We start from the raw sequence: 22025 nt of genomic DNA, 5'->3' as shown, positions 1-22025 counted from the left end.
ATTACCTTATGACTCAGCAATTCCACTCCTAGGTAGATACCCAAGAGAAATGAAAACATATGTCCACACAAAAACCTGTATTTGAATGTTCACAGTAGCATTATTCATAATAGCAAAAAAAAGAATACTACCTAAATGTCCATCAACTGATGAATGGGTAAACAAAATGTGATATATTCATACAATGAAATATCATCCAGCCATAAAAAGGAATGAAGTACTGAAACCTGCTACAATCTTATGCTAAGTGAAATAAGCCAGACACAAAAGCCCACATATTGTGTAATTCCATTTATATGATGCCATGTCCAGAATAGGCAAATCATAGAGACAGAAAGTAAAGCAATGGTTAGAAATAAACTATAAACAATGAAATTAAACTATAAATCAATAACAGAAAGATAGCTGGAAAATTTAAAAATACATGGAGATTAAATTGGATAATAGTATTGGACCAGTGTTAAATTTCCTGATCTTGATAAATGTACTTTTGCTATATAAAAGAATGTCCTTGTTCTTAAGCAGTACACACTGAAGTATTTAAGGGTATAGGGGCACAATGTCAGCCATTCACTCTTAAATGATTCAGAAAAATTTATACACATACACATACAAATGATTGTGCAGTGTGACAAAAAGTAAACAACTGGTGAATCTGAACAAAGGGTATTTGACAATTCTTGGTAACAAAAGTTAATGGAAGTCAACATATACAATAATACCAAAATGATTAGGTAGCTAAAAACAAATCTAACAAAAGATTGCAGGCCTTTTATAGAAAAAAATCCTAAAACATTTAAAAAAGACATTAAAGAATATCTAAGTAAACAAAATGGTATAGTTTATGCCTCAATAGGAGGACTCAGTTATCAGGAAGATGTCAATCTATACTCCCTAACACCATACACAAAATAAACTCAAAGTGGATTCAAGACCTAAATGTAAGACTGGACACTATAAAACTCTTAGAGGAAAACATGGGAAGAACACTCTTTGACATAAATCACAGCAAGATCTTTTTTGATCCACCTCCTAGAGTAATGGAAATAAAAACAAAAATAAACAAATGGGACCTAATGAAACTTCAAAGCTTTTGCACAGCAAAGGAAACCATAAACAAGATGAAAAGACAACCCTCAGAATAGGAGAAAATATTTGCAAGTGAATCAACGGACAAAGGATTAATCTCCAAAATATATAAACAGCTCCTGCAGCTCAATATTAAAGGAACAAACAACCCAATCCAAAAATGGGCAGAAGACCTAAATAGACATTTCTCCAAAGAAGACATACAGATGGCCAAGAAGCACATGAAAAGATGCTCAACATCACTAATTATTAGAGAAATGCAAATCAAAACTACAATTAGGTATCACCTCACACCAGTTAGAATGAGCATCATCAGAAAATCTACAAACAACAAATGCTGGAGAGGGTGTGGAGAAAAGGGAACCCTCTTGCACTGTTGGTGGGAATGTAAATTGATACAGCCACTATGGAGGACAGTATGGAGGTTCCTTAAAAAATTAAAAATAGAATCACCATATGACCCAACAATCCCACTACTGGGCATATACCCAGAGAAAACCATAATTCAAAAAGACACATGCACCCCGATGTTCATTGCAGCACTGTTTACAATAGCCAGGTCATGGAAGCAACCTAAATGACCATCAACAGACGAATGGATAAAGAAGTTGTGGAACACATATACAATGAAATATTACTCAGCCATAAAAAGGAACGAAATTGAGTCATTTGTTGAGTCGTGGATGGATTTAGAGACTGTCATACAGAGTGAAGTAAGTCAGAAAGAGAAAAACAAATATCGTATGTTAACACATGTATGTGGAACCTAGAAAAATGGTACAGATGAACTGGTCTGCAGGGCAGAAGTTGAGACACAGATGTAGAGAACAAACGTATGGACACCAAGGGGGGAAAACCGTGGTGGGGTGGGGATGGTGGTGTGCTGAATTGGGCGACTGGGATTGACATGTATACACTGATGTGTATAAAACTGGTGACTGATAAGAACCTGCAGTACAAACAAACAAACAAACAAAACAACTAATACTAAAACAAAAAAAGTTCCTCCACAGATAAAACTATCAAGTTGGATGTGTCTTCCAGATTTTTCCTCTATAAAAATGATCATATATTATCATCATTTCCAAAAACAGAATCACACAGACTGTTCTGAAACTTACTATTTCATGTGATATCAGGGACTTCCTTCCATGCAGGTCTGCGTTTCTACTTTGTTCGTTTTTTTTTAATAAATTTATTTATTTATTTAAAAAAAAAAAAGAAAGAAAGATGTCAATTCTATCTGAAAAACTGAAAAGCACCAGGTAACGATAAACCCTAACATGAGTTTTAAGACAATGAAAAAGCTCATTCTAAAAGACCTAAGAATAGCCAAGACACTCCTATGGAAGAAAAAAATGTTGGAGAAGTTGCCATCCAGAAATCAAGGTTTATTCTAAAGCTATGGTAATTGATCAGTGTTGTATTTGTGCAAGAATATTCTAAGCGACCAGTGGAACAAAACAGAAAACCCAGACATCTACTTCTGGGCTCTCTCCTATTCACTTTGAAAATCTCTGGTTATTTTGAATAGCCCTACACCAATACCACACTGGATTAGTATTGTTCATAAATTGGGTGGTAGATTTACAGGTGTTCATTTCATTATTATATCCTATAACTTATATGTTACATATATATTTTTATATACAGCTAGTACTACTTCAATTATTTTAAAATAAAGTGCAGAAATGTGGCTGGCCTCTAGGAGCCTCGATCCAGGAATCTGGGTGCCATTAGACATATTTAATTTCTATTTCCTATTCCTATTCTCTCTGTATGTTGACTTTACTTTCTCAGGCTGCCTGTCCTCATAAGTCTGGAACTATGGCTGTAGACTGATTTGAATTTATAGCTAAACAGTCATGTGACTAGGGTGAAACAGATTCTTCTCTGGAAGCTCCAGTTTAAAAATGCTGGATAAACATACTGCATGAGAATATGCCATTCTTGAAAATACTGGTGTGTGGAAGAAAGTTTCATATTTACAGCCAACATTACAGCCATACTGGAAATAAGTGAAGAATATTATTGATAATCTTTGATTTAACATTTTTATTATTAAAACATTATAACAATAGTGCAGAATATTTGAAAAATAGATGGGGAAATATATAATCCCACTATCATTAAATAAGTTACAAACGATCTTATATGTTTCCTTTCAGTCTTCTCTACATAATTGTATATAGCTGTCATAATAGCCTGCATTCTATTTCATGTACTTATTTTTCACTTAAGATATTAAAGGTATTTCTACATTGCTAAAATAAAATAAAATTAAATTAAAATGCTGGATAAGTATTCCAATTGGCTAGGCTTATACCAAATATGGTCACCTCTAGACCAATCAGCGCAACCAGAAGAATGGAATTCTGTGAATGGAGCAGTTGGGTCATTTACCCACTTGCAGCTAAGGGCAAAACATCTATTACTTGAAAAGCTAGGGAAGAATGTGGGGCACACAAAATATTCAGCTACCACATGTGACAACTGCAGCTCTGAGACAGGCTGATGAGAAAAGATGCTGCTGTTACAGTAGCTTTTCTATGGATAAACCTTAAAATGATCTGTCCTTTAATAGTACCTGAAGTGTTATCTTATATTTTCCTATCTTTTCTGTAGCAAAGAACCACTTTATGTTCAGGAATTAGCAGGGAATTTAGGGGAGTGCATGAATTAAAAATCTGTTTTATTTTCATATTCAACATCCTTCAAGACTTTAGCATCATTAAAAATTTAATTAACATTATTCACAGCTTACAGCATAAGAAAGATAGACCTCAGCATTTACCTCTTTCGCCCTTGACAATTTTTATATAGTTTTACTTTGTAAAAGCTATAAATCCTGGTGGCGCAGTGGTTAAGAATCCACCTGCCAATGCAGGGGACATGGGTTCGAGCCCTGGTCCGGGAAGATCCCACATGCTGCAGAGCAACTAAGCCTGTTCGCCACAACTACTGAGCCTGCACTCTATAGAGTATGCGAACCACAACTACTGAGCCCGCATGCCACAACTACTGAGCCCGCATGCCACAACTACTGAAGCCCACGCACCTAGGACCGTGCTCTGCAACAAGAGAAGCCACCACAATGAGAAGCCTGCACACCACAATGAACAGCAGCTCCACTCGCTGCAACTAGAGAAAGCCCGTGTGCAGGAACAAAGACCCAATGCAGCCAAAAAATATAAATAAATACCCTTTTTTTTTTTAAAAAAAAAAAAAGCTATAGATCCTGCCGTGAGACCTCCAAGAAATACAAGACAGCAAAGATAACAAAAGTAACCTGAAATTCCTACTATCTAGAGATAACTGTCATTAAGATTTGGTAAACTTTCTTTCACAGTCTTTCTAGGCATACATACATACATACATACATACATGGATACAATTTTACATAATTGTTCAGTCAGGCACTATGGAAAGAAAACTTGTTCATCAGGAACACTTTATATTGCTGTCAAAATGTCTGCTCTCCAAAATAACTTATTGGTATTTTTTGTTAATAGGTAATATTACAAAAAAATTACACGAAGCAGAAGTGCATTATATTTCTCGAAGTTTTTGTAATTCTGACAAGAGCTATGGGGATATAATTCCTTACACTTCATTTTGTGCAGGTGATGAAGATGGAGTTTTTGATACTTGCAGGGTAAGACCAAATAATTTTCCTTAGCAATACTTTCTAAAGACAGAAGGGAACTTGAACAAGTCCTTTGATCACTTTCTGGTGAAGTCTTAATTCTCAAGTCTAAATTGTTTTTCTCCTTTTTTAACTATTCCAACAATCCAAATTGTCTTGCTTGCCTGATTCCTTGGTTTCTACAATCATGGTCAACCTTCATCAAAATTTGCCTTGAATTCTTTTTTCCATTACCACTTTTATTGAGATACAATTTACATATATACAATTCACCCATTTAAAGTGTACAACGCAGTGGGGTTTTAGTATATTTACAGAATAGTGCAACCATCACCATAATCTAATTTTTAGATCACTTTTGTCACCCCCGCCCCTAAAAACTCTACTCATTAGGAGTCACTCCCCATTCTCCTCTCACCCACCCCTAGCCCTAGGCAACCACTAATATCTAGAGATTTGCCTATTCTGGAAATCTCGCATGAATGGAATCATTCAATGTGTGGTCTTTTGTGACTGGCTTCTTTTACTTAGCATGTTTTCAAAGTTCGTCTCTATTATAGCATGCATTAATACTTTATTCATTTTATTGCCAAATGATATACCATGGTGTGGATATACCACATTTTATTCATCCATTCATTCGTTGATGGACATTTGAGCTATTTCTACTTTTTGGCTTTTATGAATAACATGGCTATAAACATTTGTGTACATGTTTTTATGTGTAGGTATGTTTTTATTTCTCTTGGAAATTTCACCTAGGGGTAGAATTGCTGAGTCAATGTTTAACATTTTGAAGAACTGCCAAACTGTATTCCCAAGCGGCTGCACCATTTTACATTCTTACCCAGCAATGTATGAGAGTTCTTTTTTTTTTTTTTTTTTTTGGAGTACAGTTGATTCCCAATGCTGTGTTAGTTTCAGGTGTACAGCAAAGTGAATCAGTATACATATACATATATCCACTCTTTTTTTTTAGGTTCTTTTCCCATATAGGCCATTACAGAGTATTGAGTTCCCAGTGCTATACAGCAGGTTCTTATCAGTTATCTATTTTATATATACTAGTGTGTATATGTCAATCCCAGTCCCCCAATTTATCTCTTCCCACCTTATCCCCTGGTAACCATAAGTTTGTTTTCTACATCTGTGACTCTACTTCTGTTTTGTAAATAAGTTCATCTGTGCCCTTTTTTTTTAGATTCCACATATAAACGATATCCTATGATATTTGTCTTTCTGTGTCTGACTTACTTCACTCAGCATGACAATCTCTAGGTCCATCCATGTCGTTGCAAATGGCATTATTTTGTTCTTTTTTATGGCTGAGTAATATTCCATTGTATGTATGTGCCACATCTTCTTTATCCATTCATCTGTCAGTGGACACTTAGGTTGCTTCCATGTCCTGGCTATTGTAAATAGTGCATCAATGAACATTGGGGTGCATGTATCTTTTCGAATTATGGTTTTCTCTGGATATATGCCCAGGAGTGGGATTGATGGGTCATATGGTAGTTCTAGTTTTAGTTTTTTAAGGAACCTCCATACTGTTCTGCATAGTAGCTGTACCAATTTACATTCCCACCAACAGTGTAGGAGGGTTCCCTTTTCTCCACACCCTCTCCAGAATTTATTGTTTGTAGATTTTTTTGACGATGGCCATTCTGGCCAGTGTGAGGTGATACCTCATTGTAGTTCTGATTTGCATTTCTCTAGTAATTAGTGATGTTGAGCATCTTTTCATGTGCTTTTTGGCCATCTCAACAATGTATGAGAGTTCTAATTTCTCCACATCCTTTTCAGCATTTCTTACAATCTATCTTTTTTTAATTGAAATATAGTTGATTTACAATATTGTATTAGTTTCAGGTGTAGAGTAAATTGATTCAGTTATACATATATTTTTTCAGTTATATATATTTTCTATGTCTGTGAATCATGTTTCTGTTTTGTATATAGATTTATTTGTATTATTTTTTTAGATTCCACATATAAGTGATAACATGTATATTTGTCTTTCTCTGTCTGAGTTACTTCACTTAGTATGATATTCTCTAGGTCCATCCATGTTGCTGCAAATGGCAATATTTCATTCTTTTTTATGGCTGAGTAATATTCCATAGTACATATATATACCACATCTTCTTAAACCAACCATCTCTTGAGGGACACTTGGGTTGTTTCCATGTCTTATCTATTGTAAATAGTACTGCTATGAACATTGGGGTGCATATATCTTTTTGAATTAGAGTTTCGATTATAGCCATCCTTGTGGGTCTCTCAAGGTATCTCACTGTGCTTTTAATTTGTATTTACTTAATGACTAATGATGTTGAGCATCTCTGCATGTGCTTATTAGTCTTTTGTGTATCTTCTTTGGAGAAATGTCTATTCGGATCCTTTGCCCATTTTTATATTGTTATTTATCTTTTTATTATGGAGTCACAAACATTCTTTGCATATTCCGGATACAAGTCCTTTACCACATGTATGGTTAGCAAATATTTTCTCCCATTCTGTGGACTGTCTTTTCACTTTCCTGATGTTATCATTTGTAGCACAAAAGTCTTTGGTTTTTTATGAAGTCCAATTTATCTATTTTTTGTTTTGTCCCTTGTGCTTTTCGAATCTTTCTTTTTTTTTTTTTTTTTTTTTTTTGCGGTAGGCGGGCCTCTCACTGCTGTGGCCTCTCCCGTTGCGGAGCACAGGCTCCGGACGCGCGGGCTCAGCGGCCATGGCTCAGCGGCCATGGCTTACGGGCCAAGCCGCTCCGCGGCATGTGGGATCCTCCCGGACCGGGGCACGAACCCGTGTCCCCTGCATTGGCAGGCGGACTCTCAACCACTGCGCCACCAGGGAAGCCCCGAATCTTTCTTTATTCCTCTTTTCTTCACTGCTTCTAAATCTACCAGCACATCACTCCCAAACAGTGTCCCATGCTGATCTTTTCCTACTCATTCTGATTTCTGCAATCCAGGGTCTATCTTTCCTGTGTCCTTTTCCTTAAAAATCGTGCTGAGTAAAAGAATCCAATCTACATACTTTCACTTATGAATTGTATTCATAAGTGAAATATTCTTACCATCAAAAAATAATTATTCAGTGCTTACCTTATATAGAGAATTTGAAAATACCTTAGAAACACAGTCCTTATACTTTAGGCACTGAAACAGTTATCTCAGTGTCCTTACTGTTTTGAATGATTAACAGTCCTCAGTAAAGGTGTTTCGGTGCATTAACAGTCTTGTATAAACCATGACAGAGATTTGTTATTTGTAATACTATTAAGAGGACTAGCCATTTATTCCTGTTATCCTGCACCAGCCAATGTCAACACTTAGAAAGATGCCATCTCTTGCAAGATGCCAATTTACTCCTGTCCTCTAGTTAGCAAACCACACACACACACACACACACACACCCCTAAATGAATCCCTTATATATCTTAGTTCTACCTTTCCCACACAGCATTAACAGAAGTATTCTAATAGACAATATTTGCAGTATTTTGCACATTTCCTAAATTATATTTCTCCTGAGTAACTGCACTAAAAAATTCAAACAATTTGATTTATAGTATTCTGGTTCAAAACCATGCAGGTGGGAAGTTTAACCACCAGCTATACGGTACCTCTAAACACCAGGCCAGACTGAATACCTCCTGTTTTAGTCAGAATATAAGACTGAGAATCTATGGCTCTTTATAAGTTGGAGGTACTTTGAAAAAATATATATATATGTATGATTAATGTGATTCATTTATTTCAGCTTTACTGTTGTTTAAGGACTACTGGAAGTAACTAATACTACTTTGGGACTTTTTTAATAGGGTGATAGTGGTGGACCATTAATGTGCTACTTACCAGAACGTAAACGATATTTTGTAATGGGAATTACCAGTTACGGATATGGCTGTGGTCGAAAAAATTTTCCTGGTGTCTACAGTGGGCCATCCTTCTACCAAAAGTGGCTGACAGATCACTTCTACCAGGCAAGCAATAAAGGCATATTTAATATAAATATTAGACTTGGACAGGTCCTTGTAGCCTTAGGTTCTGCTCTCCTACTAGCAGCTCCATAAAGAAATTCTGAAGAATCTGTATTTTGCCTCGTGTCCCTTTCCATGTTCTACATAATAAAAAATCATTTATTCTCTTGACAAGTAATTGCCCATTTTAGAGTCCTCATGTGGGTATTTTCTGGAATAAAAGGATTGTGACATATTAGATAAGTGATTATAAATTTGGCTCTGAATCACATGCTTCCTTGATGTATCTTGTTGTACTTTATAATCATACTTTTTCATGTGGAATACCTTCCTAGAGTTTGTATAAAATATTCAGTTAAATACATACTTTATGTATATAAATGTCAAATAATAAAGAGTTAATAATTTTTAAAAAGTTGTTCTTTTGTTAAATTAATCAAACCTTATTAAGCTAGATTTTATTTTATTCAAAAACATTTGTTTGTATGATATATATTTTTTTGAATCATCATCTTCTTTCTGGTTCTCAAAGGATATTTGAAGAAGTAAGTATTCGCCTATTTTTCAAATTCTAATTAAAACTATTTAATATTAACACTTCCTTTCCTGTGCCAAGAGAGAACTGTGGTGCAAACACCCCCAAATAATTTACTTTTTATTTAGAAATGTCTACTGTGACTTTTTTTTGCAACGTTATAACCTATTTTCTGAACATTATTTTCTTGAAGCCCATGCTAAAGGTCTGTATTCCTTGGGCCCTGGAATTAACTGTGAGGAGAGGTGGCAGAAGAGCATGCTGGGAAAGGAGGGATGCCAACCTGGGATTAACTTTACGATGACTAATCTTTAATATGGATTATATAAAACAAAAGAAAAAATTGACTGGCTTAGTATCTACTATTAATCAATTCATACCTCCCTTAAACTTTGGAGAACCCATGTAGTAAGGGAGAAGTAATTATTTTCTCATCCTTCTTTTTTACATTCAACCAGCTAAAATCATGTATTTTTGTTGTTGTTTTGTTTTGTTTTGCTTGGCTTTAACCTAATTTCAGGATTTAACTGAAAGCATGAGTTTTCCATCAATTAATTCCCTTGGGGATCATTACTGGTTTAACGTTCAAGGGGTACAAAACTGATTTTTATAGACTTATGAGCAACACTGAGGGGATACTGACTGTTCTTTCTTGAAGGAGACCCTAGTTTATCCATCAACAAGGTCTTACAAAGAATTAGTTGGTGATGCTTTCATAGCAATCAGTATAATACATTAGTCATTTCCTGTTTATTCTACCTGACTATCATTCAGATTCACTTGATAAGCCCTGGATATTAGTTGATATTAGGAAACTCTTCTAAAATGTATTGACAGCACTGGAGGAAAAACCCTTGCTTTTCACTTCAAAGGTATGTCCGTCCTACTTACTGCTTAGGTCTGCTTTTCTAATCAGGCAGGAGCTACTGTCTGCAACCTTTTACCTTTTCCCTCAGCTTAGTTCACTTATTTCAGCCAACCAGAATTCAGTTATGTAACATTTCTCTCCACCACAAGAGATAAGACTTTGGAATCTAAGGTAGACTTTGTTTCAAATTTCTTTCTGTTAACTTGGTCACTGTAAGAGTTTGGACAATTATTAATACCTCCTTTGCACCACTGATGTGATGATTAAATAAGTTGATTATATGAAATTCTTGATATATTGAAGGTGTTCAATAACTGGTTACTGTTTTTACTGTTACTGTTATTATTATCCCATCCATGATTCATATGACCCTTTTCATTATATAGATCACTATGTATTAGATAAATACCCTATTTCTTTCATCTGAAAAACTTACTAGAACAAACGACTCATTCTACTTATAAACTCAAATTTTAAATTATATTATTTTTTAACATAAAAGAAGCAGGGCTTCCCTGGTGGCGCAGTGGTTGAGAGTCCGCCTGCCGATGCAGGGGACATGGGTTCGTGCCCCGGTCTGGGAAGATCCCACATGCTGCGGAGCAGCTGGGCCCATGAGCCATGGCCGCTGAGCCTGTGCGTCCAGAGCCTGTGCTCCGCAATGGGAGAGGTCACAGCGGTGAGAGGCCCACGTACCGAAAAAAAAAAAAAAAAAAAAAAAAGAAGCAGACTCACAGAGAGAACTACTGGTTACCAGTTGGCGGGGGCAGGGGGTGGAATATAGAGGTGGGGAGTGGGAGATACAAACTACTGGGTGTAAGATAGGTTCAAGGATATATTGTACAACACAGAGGATATAGCCAATATTTCATAATAACTGTAAATGGAAAGTTACCTTTAAAAATTGTATAAAAATAGGGGAATTCCCTGGTGATCCAGTGGTTAGGACTTGGTGCTGTCACTGCCATAGCTTGGGTTCAATCCCTGGTGGAGGAACTAAGATCCCACAAGCCATGCAGAGTGGATGAAATGAAATGAAATGAAATGAAATGAAATGAAATGAAATGTCTAAAAATTTTTTTAATTTTTTAAATTTAAGTGTATTATTTTAAATGTTAATTTATTTTATTTTTCTAATTCTCCAAATAGTACATCCTCATATTAAACTTTTGAAGTACAGAAAATAAGTAGAAAGAAAATCATCCACAGCCCTATTATAGCTACCACAGCTACCACAAGTCCTGCCTATTTCACTTATTATAATGAGGATTTTTACAAACTCTTCTTAGCATTCTTTTATCCCAGCTATTTTGAAATTTTTCAATCCTACAGAAAAGGTGAAAGATGAGTACTATGATTGCCCACTTTTATTCCCCAAATATTAACATCTTGCCCTGTTTGCACACTTTCTCTTTCTCTCCACACATACATTTTTTTTTTTGGTTTAACAATTTGAAAGTAAATTGCTAACATCATGTTACTTTATCCCTAATACTGCAACATGTATCTCCTAAGAACAAGAATCACAATACCATTATCACACCAGTGAATTTTAACAATGATTTAATAATACCATCTAATATAGGGTCTATATTCCAATTTTCCTGTCTCAAAAATGTTTTTATAGTCCCTGCCCTACTCCAGGATATAATCCAAATTCCACGCCTTGCATTGTTTTTCATGTCTCTACAATGTCCTTTAATCTAAAATAGTCTCCTCTGTCCTTATTTTTTTTCTTTTTTGTCTTTCAAAACAGTGATAGAGAGTCCAAGTCAACCGTCTTATAGAATCTGCTGCATTCTGAATTTATCAGAATTTCTCATGATAAGAGTCAGATTAGAGGTTTTTCACAAGGATACTACATAGGTAATATATTTCCTACTGTATTCCATCAAAACGCACAATGTCAGTTTGTCGCATTATAGGTGATACTCTGTTTGATCATCTGTCACTTTTATCTTGAACAAAGTGGTATTCACCATATTTTTCTATTGTAAAGATACTCTTTCCCCTTCATAATAAGTAACCTTTGAGAGGATACTTGGAGCCCATACAAATATCCTGTTCCTCAACAAATTTATACCCAGTGGTTTTAAAAATCCATTGATGATCCTTGCTCAAGTCAACTATTTCACTGAGGGTTTCAAAATGCTGATTTCCTGATTTTTCATTCTTTTTACATTTATTACCTAGCATTTTTCTGCAAAAAAGAGCTTTCTTCCTCTCTCTTCTCCTTTTTTCAACATCACAATGGATACAATATATAGCTTATATGTATGACTTGTGCTTTTTTATGTCCTAAAAATTTTTGCCTAAAAGAAGGTCATATGGATTTTCTATTTTTTTTAGAAGTTTTCAGTTTTTGCTTTTACTTTTAGGTCTGTGATCAATTCTGAGTTAATTTTTGTATAAACGAGGTAAAGTTTGCAGTTTATTTTTCTATATAAGGATATTCAGGTGTTCCCGTCATTGTTTAAAAGTCCACCATTTTCTTCATCAAATCACCTTGGCAGTTTTGTCAAAAATCAATTGACCAAATATGGTGGGTGTATTTCTGGACTCTATTCTACTCCATTGATTGATATATTTATCTTTACGCAAAAAACACACTGTCTTCATAACTGTAACATTTTAATAACATAGTTTAAGTCCTCTGGCTTTGTTTTTCTTTTTCAAAATTGTTTTTGGCTACTCTAGATCCTTCGTATTTTAATAGAAATTTTAGAAACAGCTTTTAATTTTTACATAAAGCCTACTGGGATTTTTATTAGGATTGAATTAAATTTAGAGATTGATTTGGGAAGAACTGGCATCTTAATCATATTGAATCTTCTGATTCATGAACATGGTGTATCAATACATTTATAAAGTCTTTAATTTCCCTCAGCAATCTTTTGTAGTTTTTATTGTATACACATTTTTATTAAATTTATCTCCAAATATTTAATGGTTTTGATGCCATTTAAATGACGTTTATTTAAATTTCAATTTCCAATTGTTCTAATCAACACGATTAGTCATATCTGTTTACCTTGTATCCCATGACCTTGCTAATAAACTCACTAAATAATTTTAGTAGATTTTCTGTAAATTCCTTAGGATTTTCCACATATATAATCATGTCTGTGAATAAGAGTTGCCTTATTTTTTCTTTCTACATGACTTTTATTTCTTTTTCTTGCTTTTTGTACTGTCTAGGGCTTCCAGTACAATGTTGACTAGAAGTTGTGAGAGTGGAGAGCTTTGCCTTATCCCAATCTTAGTAGCAAATACAACTATTTTAAAAGAAAGAGCAGGTGTTTATTAGGATGTGGAGAACCATTGTGTACTTTTAGTAAAAATATAAAATGGTGCAACTGCTATGGAAAACCATAGGGTGAAAAATTAAAAATGAATTACCATATGATTCAGCAATTCTAATTCCAGGTATACAACTGAAAGAACTGGAAGCAGGCTCTCGAAGAGATATTTGCACAGTCATGCTCATGGCAGCATTATTCACAATAGCCAAAATGCAAAAGCAACCCAAGTGTCCATCAACAGATGAATGGGTAAACAAAATGTGGTATACACATACAATGGAACATTATTCAGCCTTAAAAAGTAAAGATATTGTGTCACATGATACAACATGGATGAACCTTGAGGACATTATGTAAAGAGAAATAAGCCAGTCACAAAAGAACAAATATTGTATGATTCCAATTATATGAGGTATCTAGAGTAGTTAAATTCATAGAGACAAAAAGAATGGTAGTTGTCAGGTGCTGGGAAAGGGGGAGAAATGGAGAATTACTGTTTAATTGGTACAGAGTTTTGCATGATTAAAAGAGTCTGTGGATGGATGGTGGTGATGGTAGCACAACAATATGCATGTACTTAACGTCACTGAACTGCATACTTAAAAATGGTTGATTGTAAATTTCATTTTTTTTTTGCGTTACGCGGGCCTCTCACTGTTGTGGCCTCTCCTGCTGCGGAGCACAGGCTCCGGACGCGCAGGCTCAGCGGCCATGGCCCACGGGCCCAGCCGCTCCGCGGCACGTGGGATCCTCCCAGACCGGGGCACGAACCCGTGTCCCCTGCACCGGCAGGTGGACTCTCAACCACTGCGCCACCAGGGAAGCCCGTAAATTTCATTTTTTGTATATTTTACCACAATTTAATATATTAAAAAAATTGGGGGGCCGTGATTATCAGACTAGGTAAAAAGCAAGAACCAACTGAAGTTGTCTACAAGATGCATTTAAAATATAAAGATACAAATAGGTTAAAATTTAAAGTTGGAAAGAGGAAAGATTGAAGCGGGGGCAGAGTCAAGATGGCGGAGTAGGAAGACATGGAGTTCACATCTCCTCACAACTAGGGCAACTACCAGACGATGGTGGGTAACCTCGACCCCCAGGGGGACAGAAGGAACCCCCGAGAGACCGGGTAGGACATGGCGGGGGAGCAAGGGGGGAGGAGAAATGGAGGCGGGACAGGACCCATGCCCCTGAGGGGAAGCTGGGGAAGGGGAGGGATTCCCATGCCTGGAGAGGCCCATTCACCATGAGGGGATCAACAGGGAGAGACCCTCGGGAGTTCTGAGGATTGGAGGGGAACATGGCTAGCGTTTTCACCGCCCACTTGGATGCCTGGGAGCCTGCTGAGGTCCCGGGCCTGATCCTTCACACTCTGAGGCTGGAGGCACTCTGGGGCCCCATTTGGCCATGCTAAGCCTAAGCCCTGCCCCCACCACCCAGGGCCTTTTCCGGCTGCATGGGTCCTGAACATAGGCCCCGTCCCCCGCCTAAGCCCTACCCCCCAGAGCCAAGGCCTTTTCTGGCCTTTTATTTTTGTTATTGTGGTCCTGTTTTACCCTCCAGTTGTTGTTTCATTTATATTTTTATTTTTTCTAATGTATCTGTTAGTTTTCTAATTTTTTCTAAATTATTTATTTATTTATTTGGCTGTGCCAGGTCTTAGTTGCAACATGTGGGATCTTCACTGTGGTGCACAGGATTCTCTCTAGTTGTGGAGCATGGGCTCCAGAGTGTGTGGGCTTAGTAGTTTTTTTTTTGTTTTGTTTTTGTTTTTTGTGGTACGCGGGCCTCTCACTGTTGTGGCCTCTCCCATTGCGGAGCATAGGCTCCGGACACGCAGGCTCAGCAGCCATGGCTCACGGGCCCAGCTGCTCCATGGCATGTGGGATCTCCCTGGACCGGGGCACGAACCCGTGTCCCCCGCATCGGCAGGCGGACTCCCAACCACTGCGCCACCAGGGAAGCCCGGGCTTAGTAGTTTTGGTGCGAGGGCTCCGGACCGCATGGGTTCAGTAGTTGCAGCATGCAGGCTCTCTTGTTGTGGTACACGGGCTTTACATCACGCGGGCTTAGTTGCCCCAAGGCATGTAGGACCTTAGTTCCCAGACCAGGGATTGAACCTGCGTCCCCTGCATTGGAAGGCAGATTCCTAACCACTGGACCACCAGGGAAGTCCCTATTTTATTTTTTATTCTTTGTTACTCTTCTGCTCCTTTTTCTCTCTTTTTTTTTTTTTTTTTTGCCATGTGTGCAGCTTGCAGGATCTTGGTTCACGGGCCAGGGGTTGGGCCTGAGCTCCTGTGGTGGGAGCACCAAGTCTGAACCACTGGACTAACAGAGAACCTCAGACCCCAGGGAATATTAATCAGAGTGAGGTATCCCAGATGTCCTCATCTCGGCACCAAGACCTGGCTCTACCCAACTGCCTGCAACTCCAGTGCTGGAAGCCTCAGGCCAAACAACCAGTATTATAGGAACGCAGTCCCACCCATCAAAAAAAATGAGATGACAAAAAAGTATGTTACAGACGAAGAAGCAAGGTAAAAACCTACAAGACCAAATAAATGAAGAGGAAATAGGCAACCTACGTGAAAAAGAATTCAGAGTAATGAGAGTAAAGATGATCTAAAATTTCTAGAAACAGAATGGAGGCATGGATCGAGAAAATACGTGAAATGTTTAACAAAGACCTAGAAGAACTAAAGAACAAACAAACAGAGATGAACGACATAATAACTGAAATGAAAAATACACTAGAAGGAAGCAATAGCAGAATAATTGAGACAGAAGAACGAATAAGTGAGCTGGAAGATAGAATGGTGGAAAAAACTGCTGAGAAGCAGAATAAAGAAAAAAGAATGAAAACAATTGAGGACAGTCTCAGAGACCTCTGGGACAACACTAAACACACCAACATTCAAGTTATAGGGGTCCAAGAGCAAGAAGAGAAAAAGAAAGGGTCTGAGAAAATATTCAAAGAGATTATAGTCAAAAAATTCCCTGCCATAGGAAAGGAAATAGCCACTCAAGTCCAGGAAGTGCAGAGTCCTAAAGAGGATAAACCCTAGGAGAAACACACCAAGACACATATTAATCAAACTAACAAAAATTAAATTCAAAGAAAAAATATTAAAAGCAGCAAGGAAAAAGCAAAATAATAATATACAAGGGTATCCCCATAAGGTTATAAGCTGATTTTTCAGCAGAAACTCTGCCGGCCAAAAGGGAGTGGCAGGATATATTTAAAGTGATGAAAGGGAAAACCTACAACCAAGATTACTCTACCCAGCAGGGATCTCATTCAGATTTGACAGAGAAATCAAAAGCTTTACAGACAAGCAAAAGCTAAGAGAATTCAGCACCACGAAATCAGCTTTACAACAAATGCTAAAGGAACATCTCTAGGTGGGAAACACAAGAGAAGAAAAAGACCCGCAAAAACAAACCCTAAACCATTAAGAAAATGGTAATAGGAACATACATATTGAAAATTACCTTAAATGTAAATGGATAAAATGCTCCAACCAAAAGACACAGACTGGCTGAATAGATACAAAAACAAGACCCATATATATGCTGTCTACAAGAGACCCACTTCAGACCTAGGGACACAAACAGACTGAAAGTGAGAGGATGGAAAAAGATATCCCATGCAAATGGAAATCAAAAGAAAGCTGGAGTAGCAATGCTCATATCAGATAAAATAGACTTTAAGACTGTTACAAGAGATAAGGAAGGACACTACATAATGATCAAGGGATCAATCCAAGAAGAAGATATAACAATTGTAAACAGTTACGCACCCAACATAGGAGCATCTCAATACATAAGGGAAATCAACGGTAACAATTATAGTGAGGGACTTTAACGCCCCACTTACACCAATGGACAGATCATCCAGACAGAATAAGGAAACACAGCTTTAAATGATACAATAGACCAGATAGATTTAATTGATATTTACAGGACATTCCACCCGAAAGCGGCAGAATACACTTTCGTCTCAAGTGCACATGGAACATTTTCCAGGAAAGATCATATCTTGGGTCACAAATCAAGCCTCAGAAAATTTAAGAAAATTGATCATATCAAGCATCTTTTGTGACCACAACACTATGAGACTGGAAATCAATTACAGGAAAAGAACTGTAAAAAACACAAACACATGGAGGCTAAATAGTGTGCTGCTAAATAACCAAGAGATCACTGAAGAAATCAAAGAGGAAACCAAAAAATACAAAGAAAGAAATGACAATGAAAACATGATGACCCAAAACCTACGGGATGCAGCAAAAGCAATTCTAAGAGGGAAGTTTATAGCAATTCAATCCTACCTCAAGAAACAAGAAAAATCTCAAATAAACAATCTAACCTTACACCTAAAGGAACCAGAGAAGAAGAACAAACAAAACCCATAGTTAGCAGAAGGAAAGAAACCATAAAGATCCGAGCAGAAATAAATGGAACAGAAACAAAGAAAACAATAGCAAAGATCAGTAAAACTAAAAGTTGGTTCTTTGAGAAGATGAACAAAATTGATAAACCTTTAGCTGGACTCATCAAGAAAAAAAAAGGGAGAGGACGCAAATCAACAAAATTAGAAATGAAACAGGAAAATTACCACTGACACCACAGAAATACAAAGGAACGCAGGAGAATACTACAAGCAACTATATGCCAATAAAATGGACAAGCTGGAAGAAGTGGACAAATTCTTGGAAAGGTACAATCTTCCAAGACTGAACCAGGAAGAATTAGAAAATATAAACAGACCAATCACAAGTAATGAAATTGAAACTGTAATGTAAAATCTTCCAACAAACAAAAGTCCAGGACCAGATGGCTTCACAGGCAAATTCTATCAAACATTTAGAGAAGAGCTAACACCTATCCTTCCCAAACTCTTCCAAAAAATTGCAGAGGGAGGAACCCTCCCAAATTCATTCTACAAGGCCACCGTCACCCTGATACCAAAAACCAGACAAAGATACTACAAAAAAAGAAAATTACAGACCAATATCACTGATGAACATAGATGCAAAAATCCTCAACAAAATACTAGCAAACAGAATCAACAACACACTAAAAGGATCACACGCCCTGATCAAGTGGGATTTATCCCAGGAATGCAAGGATTCTTCAATATATGCAAATCAATGTGATACACGATTTTACCAAATTAAAGAATAAAAACCATATGTTCATCTCAATAGGTGCAGAAAAAGCTTCTGACAAAATTCAACACCCATTTATGATAAAAACTCTCCAGAAAATGGGCATAGAGGGAACCTACCTCAACATAATAGAGGCCATAGATGACAAGCCTACAGCAAAAATCATTCTCAATGGCAAAAAACTAAAAGCATTTCCACAAAGACCAGGAACAAGACAAGGATGTCGACTCTCCCCTCTATTATTCAACACAGTTTTGGAAGTCCTAGCCACAGCAGTCAGAGAAGAAAAAGAAATAAAAGCAATCCAAATTGGAAAAGAAGAAGTAAAACTGTCACTGTTTGCAGACGACATGATGCTATACACAGAAAATCCTAAAAATGCCACCAGAAAACTACTAGATCTAATCAATGAATTTGGTAAAGTTGCAGGATACAAAATTAATGAACAGAAATCTCTTGCATTCCTATAACAATGAAAGATCAGAAAGGGAAATTAAGGAAAAAATCTCATTTACTATTGCAACAAAAAGAATAAAATACATAGGAATAAACCTACCTAAGGAGGCAAAGGACCTGTACTCAGAAAACTATAAAACACTGATGGAAGAAATCAAAGATGACGCAAACAGAAGGAGAAATATACCATGTTCTTGGATTAGAAGAATTGACATTGTGAAAATGACTAAACTACCCAAAGCAATCTACAGATTCAATGCAATCCCTATCAAATTACCACTGACATTCTTCACAGAATCAGAAGAAAAAATTTTACAATTTGTATGGAAACACAAAAGACCCTGAATAGCCAAAGCAATCCTGAGAAAGAAAAATGGAGCTGGAGGAATGAGGCTCCCCAATTTCAAACTATACTACAAAGCTACAGTAATCAAGACAATATGGTACTGGCACAAAAACAGAAATATAGATCAATGGTACAGGATAGAAAGCCCTGAGATAAACCCACACACCTATGGTCACCTAATCTATGACAAAGGAGGCAAGAATATACAATGGAGAAAGGACAGCCTCTTCAATATATGGTGCTGGGAAAACTGGACGGCTACATGTAAAAGAATTAAATTAGAACACTCCCTAACACCATACACAAAAATAAACTCAAAATATATTAAAGACCTAAATGTAAGACCAGACACTATAAAACTCTTAGATGAAAACATAGGAAAAACACTCTGTGACATAAATCACAGCAAGATCTTTTTTGACCCATCTCCTAGAGTAATGAAAATAAAAACAAAAATAAACAAATGGGACCTAATTAAACTTAAGCTTTTGCACAGCAAAGGAAACCATAAACAAGACAAAAAGACAGCTCTCAGAATGGGAGAAAATATTTGCAAACAAATCAATGGACAAAGGATTAATCTCCAAAATATACAAGCATCTCAGTATCAAAAAAACAAAAAACCCAATCAAAAAATGGATGGAAGACCTAAAGAGACATCTCTCCAAAGAAAACATACAGGTGGTCAAGAGGCACATGTAAAGATGCTCAACGCCACTAATTATTAGAGGGATGTAAAACAAAACTACAGTGAGGTAATACCTCACACCAGTCAGAATGGCCGTCATCAAACAATCTACAAACAATAAATGCTGGAGAGGGCGTGGAAAAAAGGGAACCCTCTTGCACTGTTGGTGGGAATGTAAATTGATAAAGCCACTATGGAGAACAGTATGGAGGCTCCCCAAGAAACTAAAATAGAACTACCATATGACCCAGCAATCCACTACTGGGCATATACCCTGGGAAAACCATAATTCAAAAGGACACATGTACCCCAATGTTCATTGCAGCTCTATTTACAATAGCCAGCACATGGAAACAACCTAAGTGTCCATCAACAGATGAATGGATAAAGAAGATGTGGTACATATATACAATGGAATATTACTCAGCCATAAAAAGGAACGAAATTGGGTCATTTGTAGAGGTGTGGATGGACCCAGAGACTCTCATACAGAGTGAAGTAAGTCAGAAAGAGAAAAACAAATATCATATACTAACGCATATATGTGGAATCTAGAAAAATGGTACAGATGAACCTATTTCCAGGGCAGGAATAGAGACACAGATGTAGAGAACAGACATGTGGATACAGTGGGGGAAGGGGAGGGTGGGACGAATTCGGAGATTAGGATTGACACATATACACTACCATGTGTAAGATAGATAGCTAGTGGGAACCTGCTATAGAGCACAGGAAGCTCAGCTTGGTGCTCTGTGATGACCTAGATGGGTGGGATGGGAGGGAGGTCCAAGAGGGAGGGGACATAGGTATACATATAACTGATTCACTTCATTGTACAGCAGAAACCACCACAACATTTTAAAGCAATTATACTCCAACAAAAAATCAATAAAGTTGGAAAGAGGAAACATTAGAAAGCATAAGGAGTGGCTAAATACATACCAGACAAAATAGACTTCAGGACAAAAATAAACACTAAAAACAAAGAAGGACACTTCATAATGTTGAAAGGGAAATATATCAGGCAGCTACAACTATTATAGATATATTTGTGCCTAATAATGGAGTCTCAAAATACATGAAGCAAAAACTGAAATAACTAAAGGGAAAAACAAATTCACAATCATAATTGTAGATGTAAGACATCCTCCACTATAATTGACAGAGCAACTAAATAATAAGAGTACAGAAGGTCTGAATGACACTTTCAACTACCTTAACTTAATTGACATTTATAGAACATTACACCTGACAACTTCAGAATACACATTCTTTTCAATGAACAGGGACCATTTTCTGAGAAAAAATATATTCTGGGCCATAAAGCAAATTTAAATAGACTTCAAAAGATTGAAGCCCACACAGTATGTTCTGTGACAATAAAATTAAATTAGAAATCAATATACGTAAATACCTATGAAAGCCCCAAATATTTAAACAACTTCTAAATAATCCATGGGGTCAAAGAAAAAAATCACAAAGAAAATTAGAAAATATTTTAAATTGAATGAAAATGAAAACACAGTACATCAGACTTTGTGTATCCACCTAAAGCAGTGCTATAAGAAAAATTTATAGCTTCAAATACTTACATTAGAAGAGGCAAGGGGGCTTATATCAATTATTAAGGCTTTCAACTTCAGAAGTGAAAGATGATCAAATTAAATTCAATGTAAATAGAAAAAACATAATAAAGTCCAGAAATAATGAAATAGAAAACAAACACTAGAGAAAAATTAACAAAACTTAAAAGCTAGTTTTATGAAAAGATCAATACACGTGAAAAACCTCTAGATAAACTGACTAAAAAAAGGACACAAACTGGACTTCCCTGGCTGTCCAGTGGTTAAGACTCTGTGCTTCCACTGCAGGGGGGGGTGGGGGGGTGGGGGGGGTGGCCAAGTTCGATCCCTGGTGGGGGAACTAT

At 36.7% G+C, this 22025-nt stretch overlaps 1 protein-coding gene across 4 annotated transcripts in view; it reads left to right on the top strand.

The window, feature by feature from the left end:
* The window catches only part of LOC308624702 (cyclic AMP-dependent transcription factor ATF-1), a 108895-nt gene extending 94839 nt beyond the window's left edge, over positions 1-14056 (top strand). For all 4 annotated transcript variants that reach the window (XM_081248249.1, XM_081248251.1, XM_081248248.1 and 1 more), the window contains 3 exons: positions 4602-4744; positions 8568-8729; positions 13571-14056. In XM_081248249.1, coding sequence (XP_081104375.1) covers positions 4602-4744; positions 8568-8729; positions 13571-13636 — 371 coding nt within the window. In that variant the 3' untranslated portion in view covers positions 13637-14056. The remainder of the gene's footprint in view (positions 1-4601; positions 4745-8567; positions 8730-13570) is intronic.
* Positions 14057-22025: the final 7969 nt, after the last annotated feature.

The sequence above is a fragment of the Mesoplodon bidens genome (genome assembly GCF_964165515.1).
Source record: "Mesoplodon bidens genome assembly, chromosome: 11".
NCBI lineage: Eukaryota > Metazoa > Chordata > Mammalia > Artiodactyla > Ziphiidae > Mesoplodon > Mesoplodon bidens.
The sequence above is the reverse complement of the archived record's forward strand: the minus strand, read 5'-3'. Positions and strand labels throughout refer to the sequence as shown.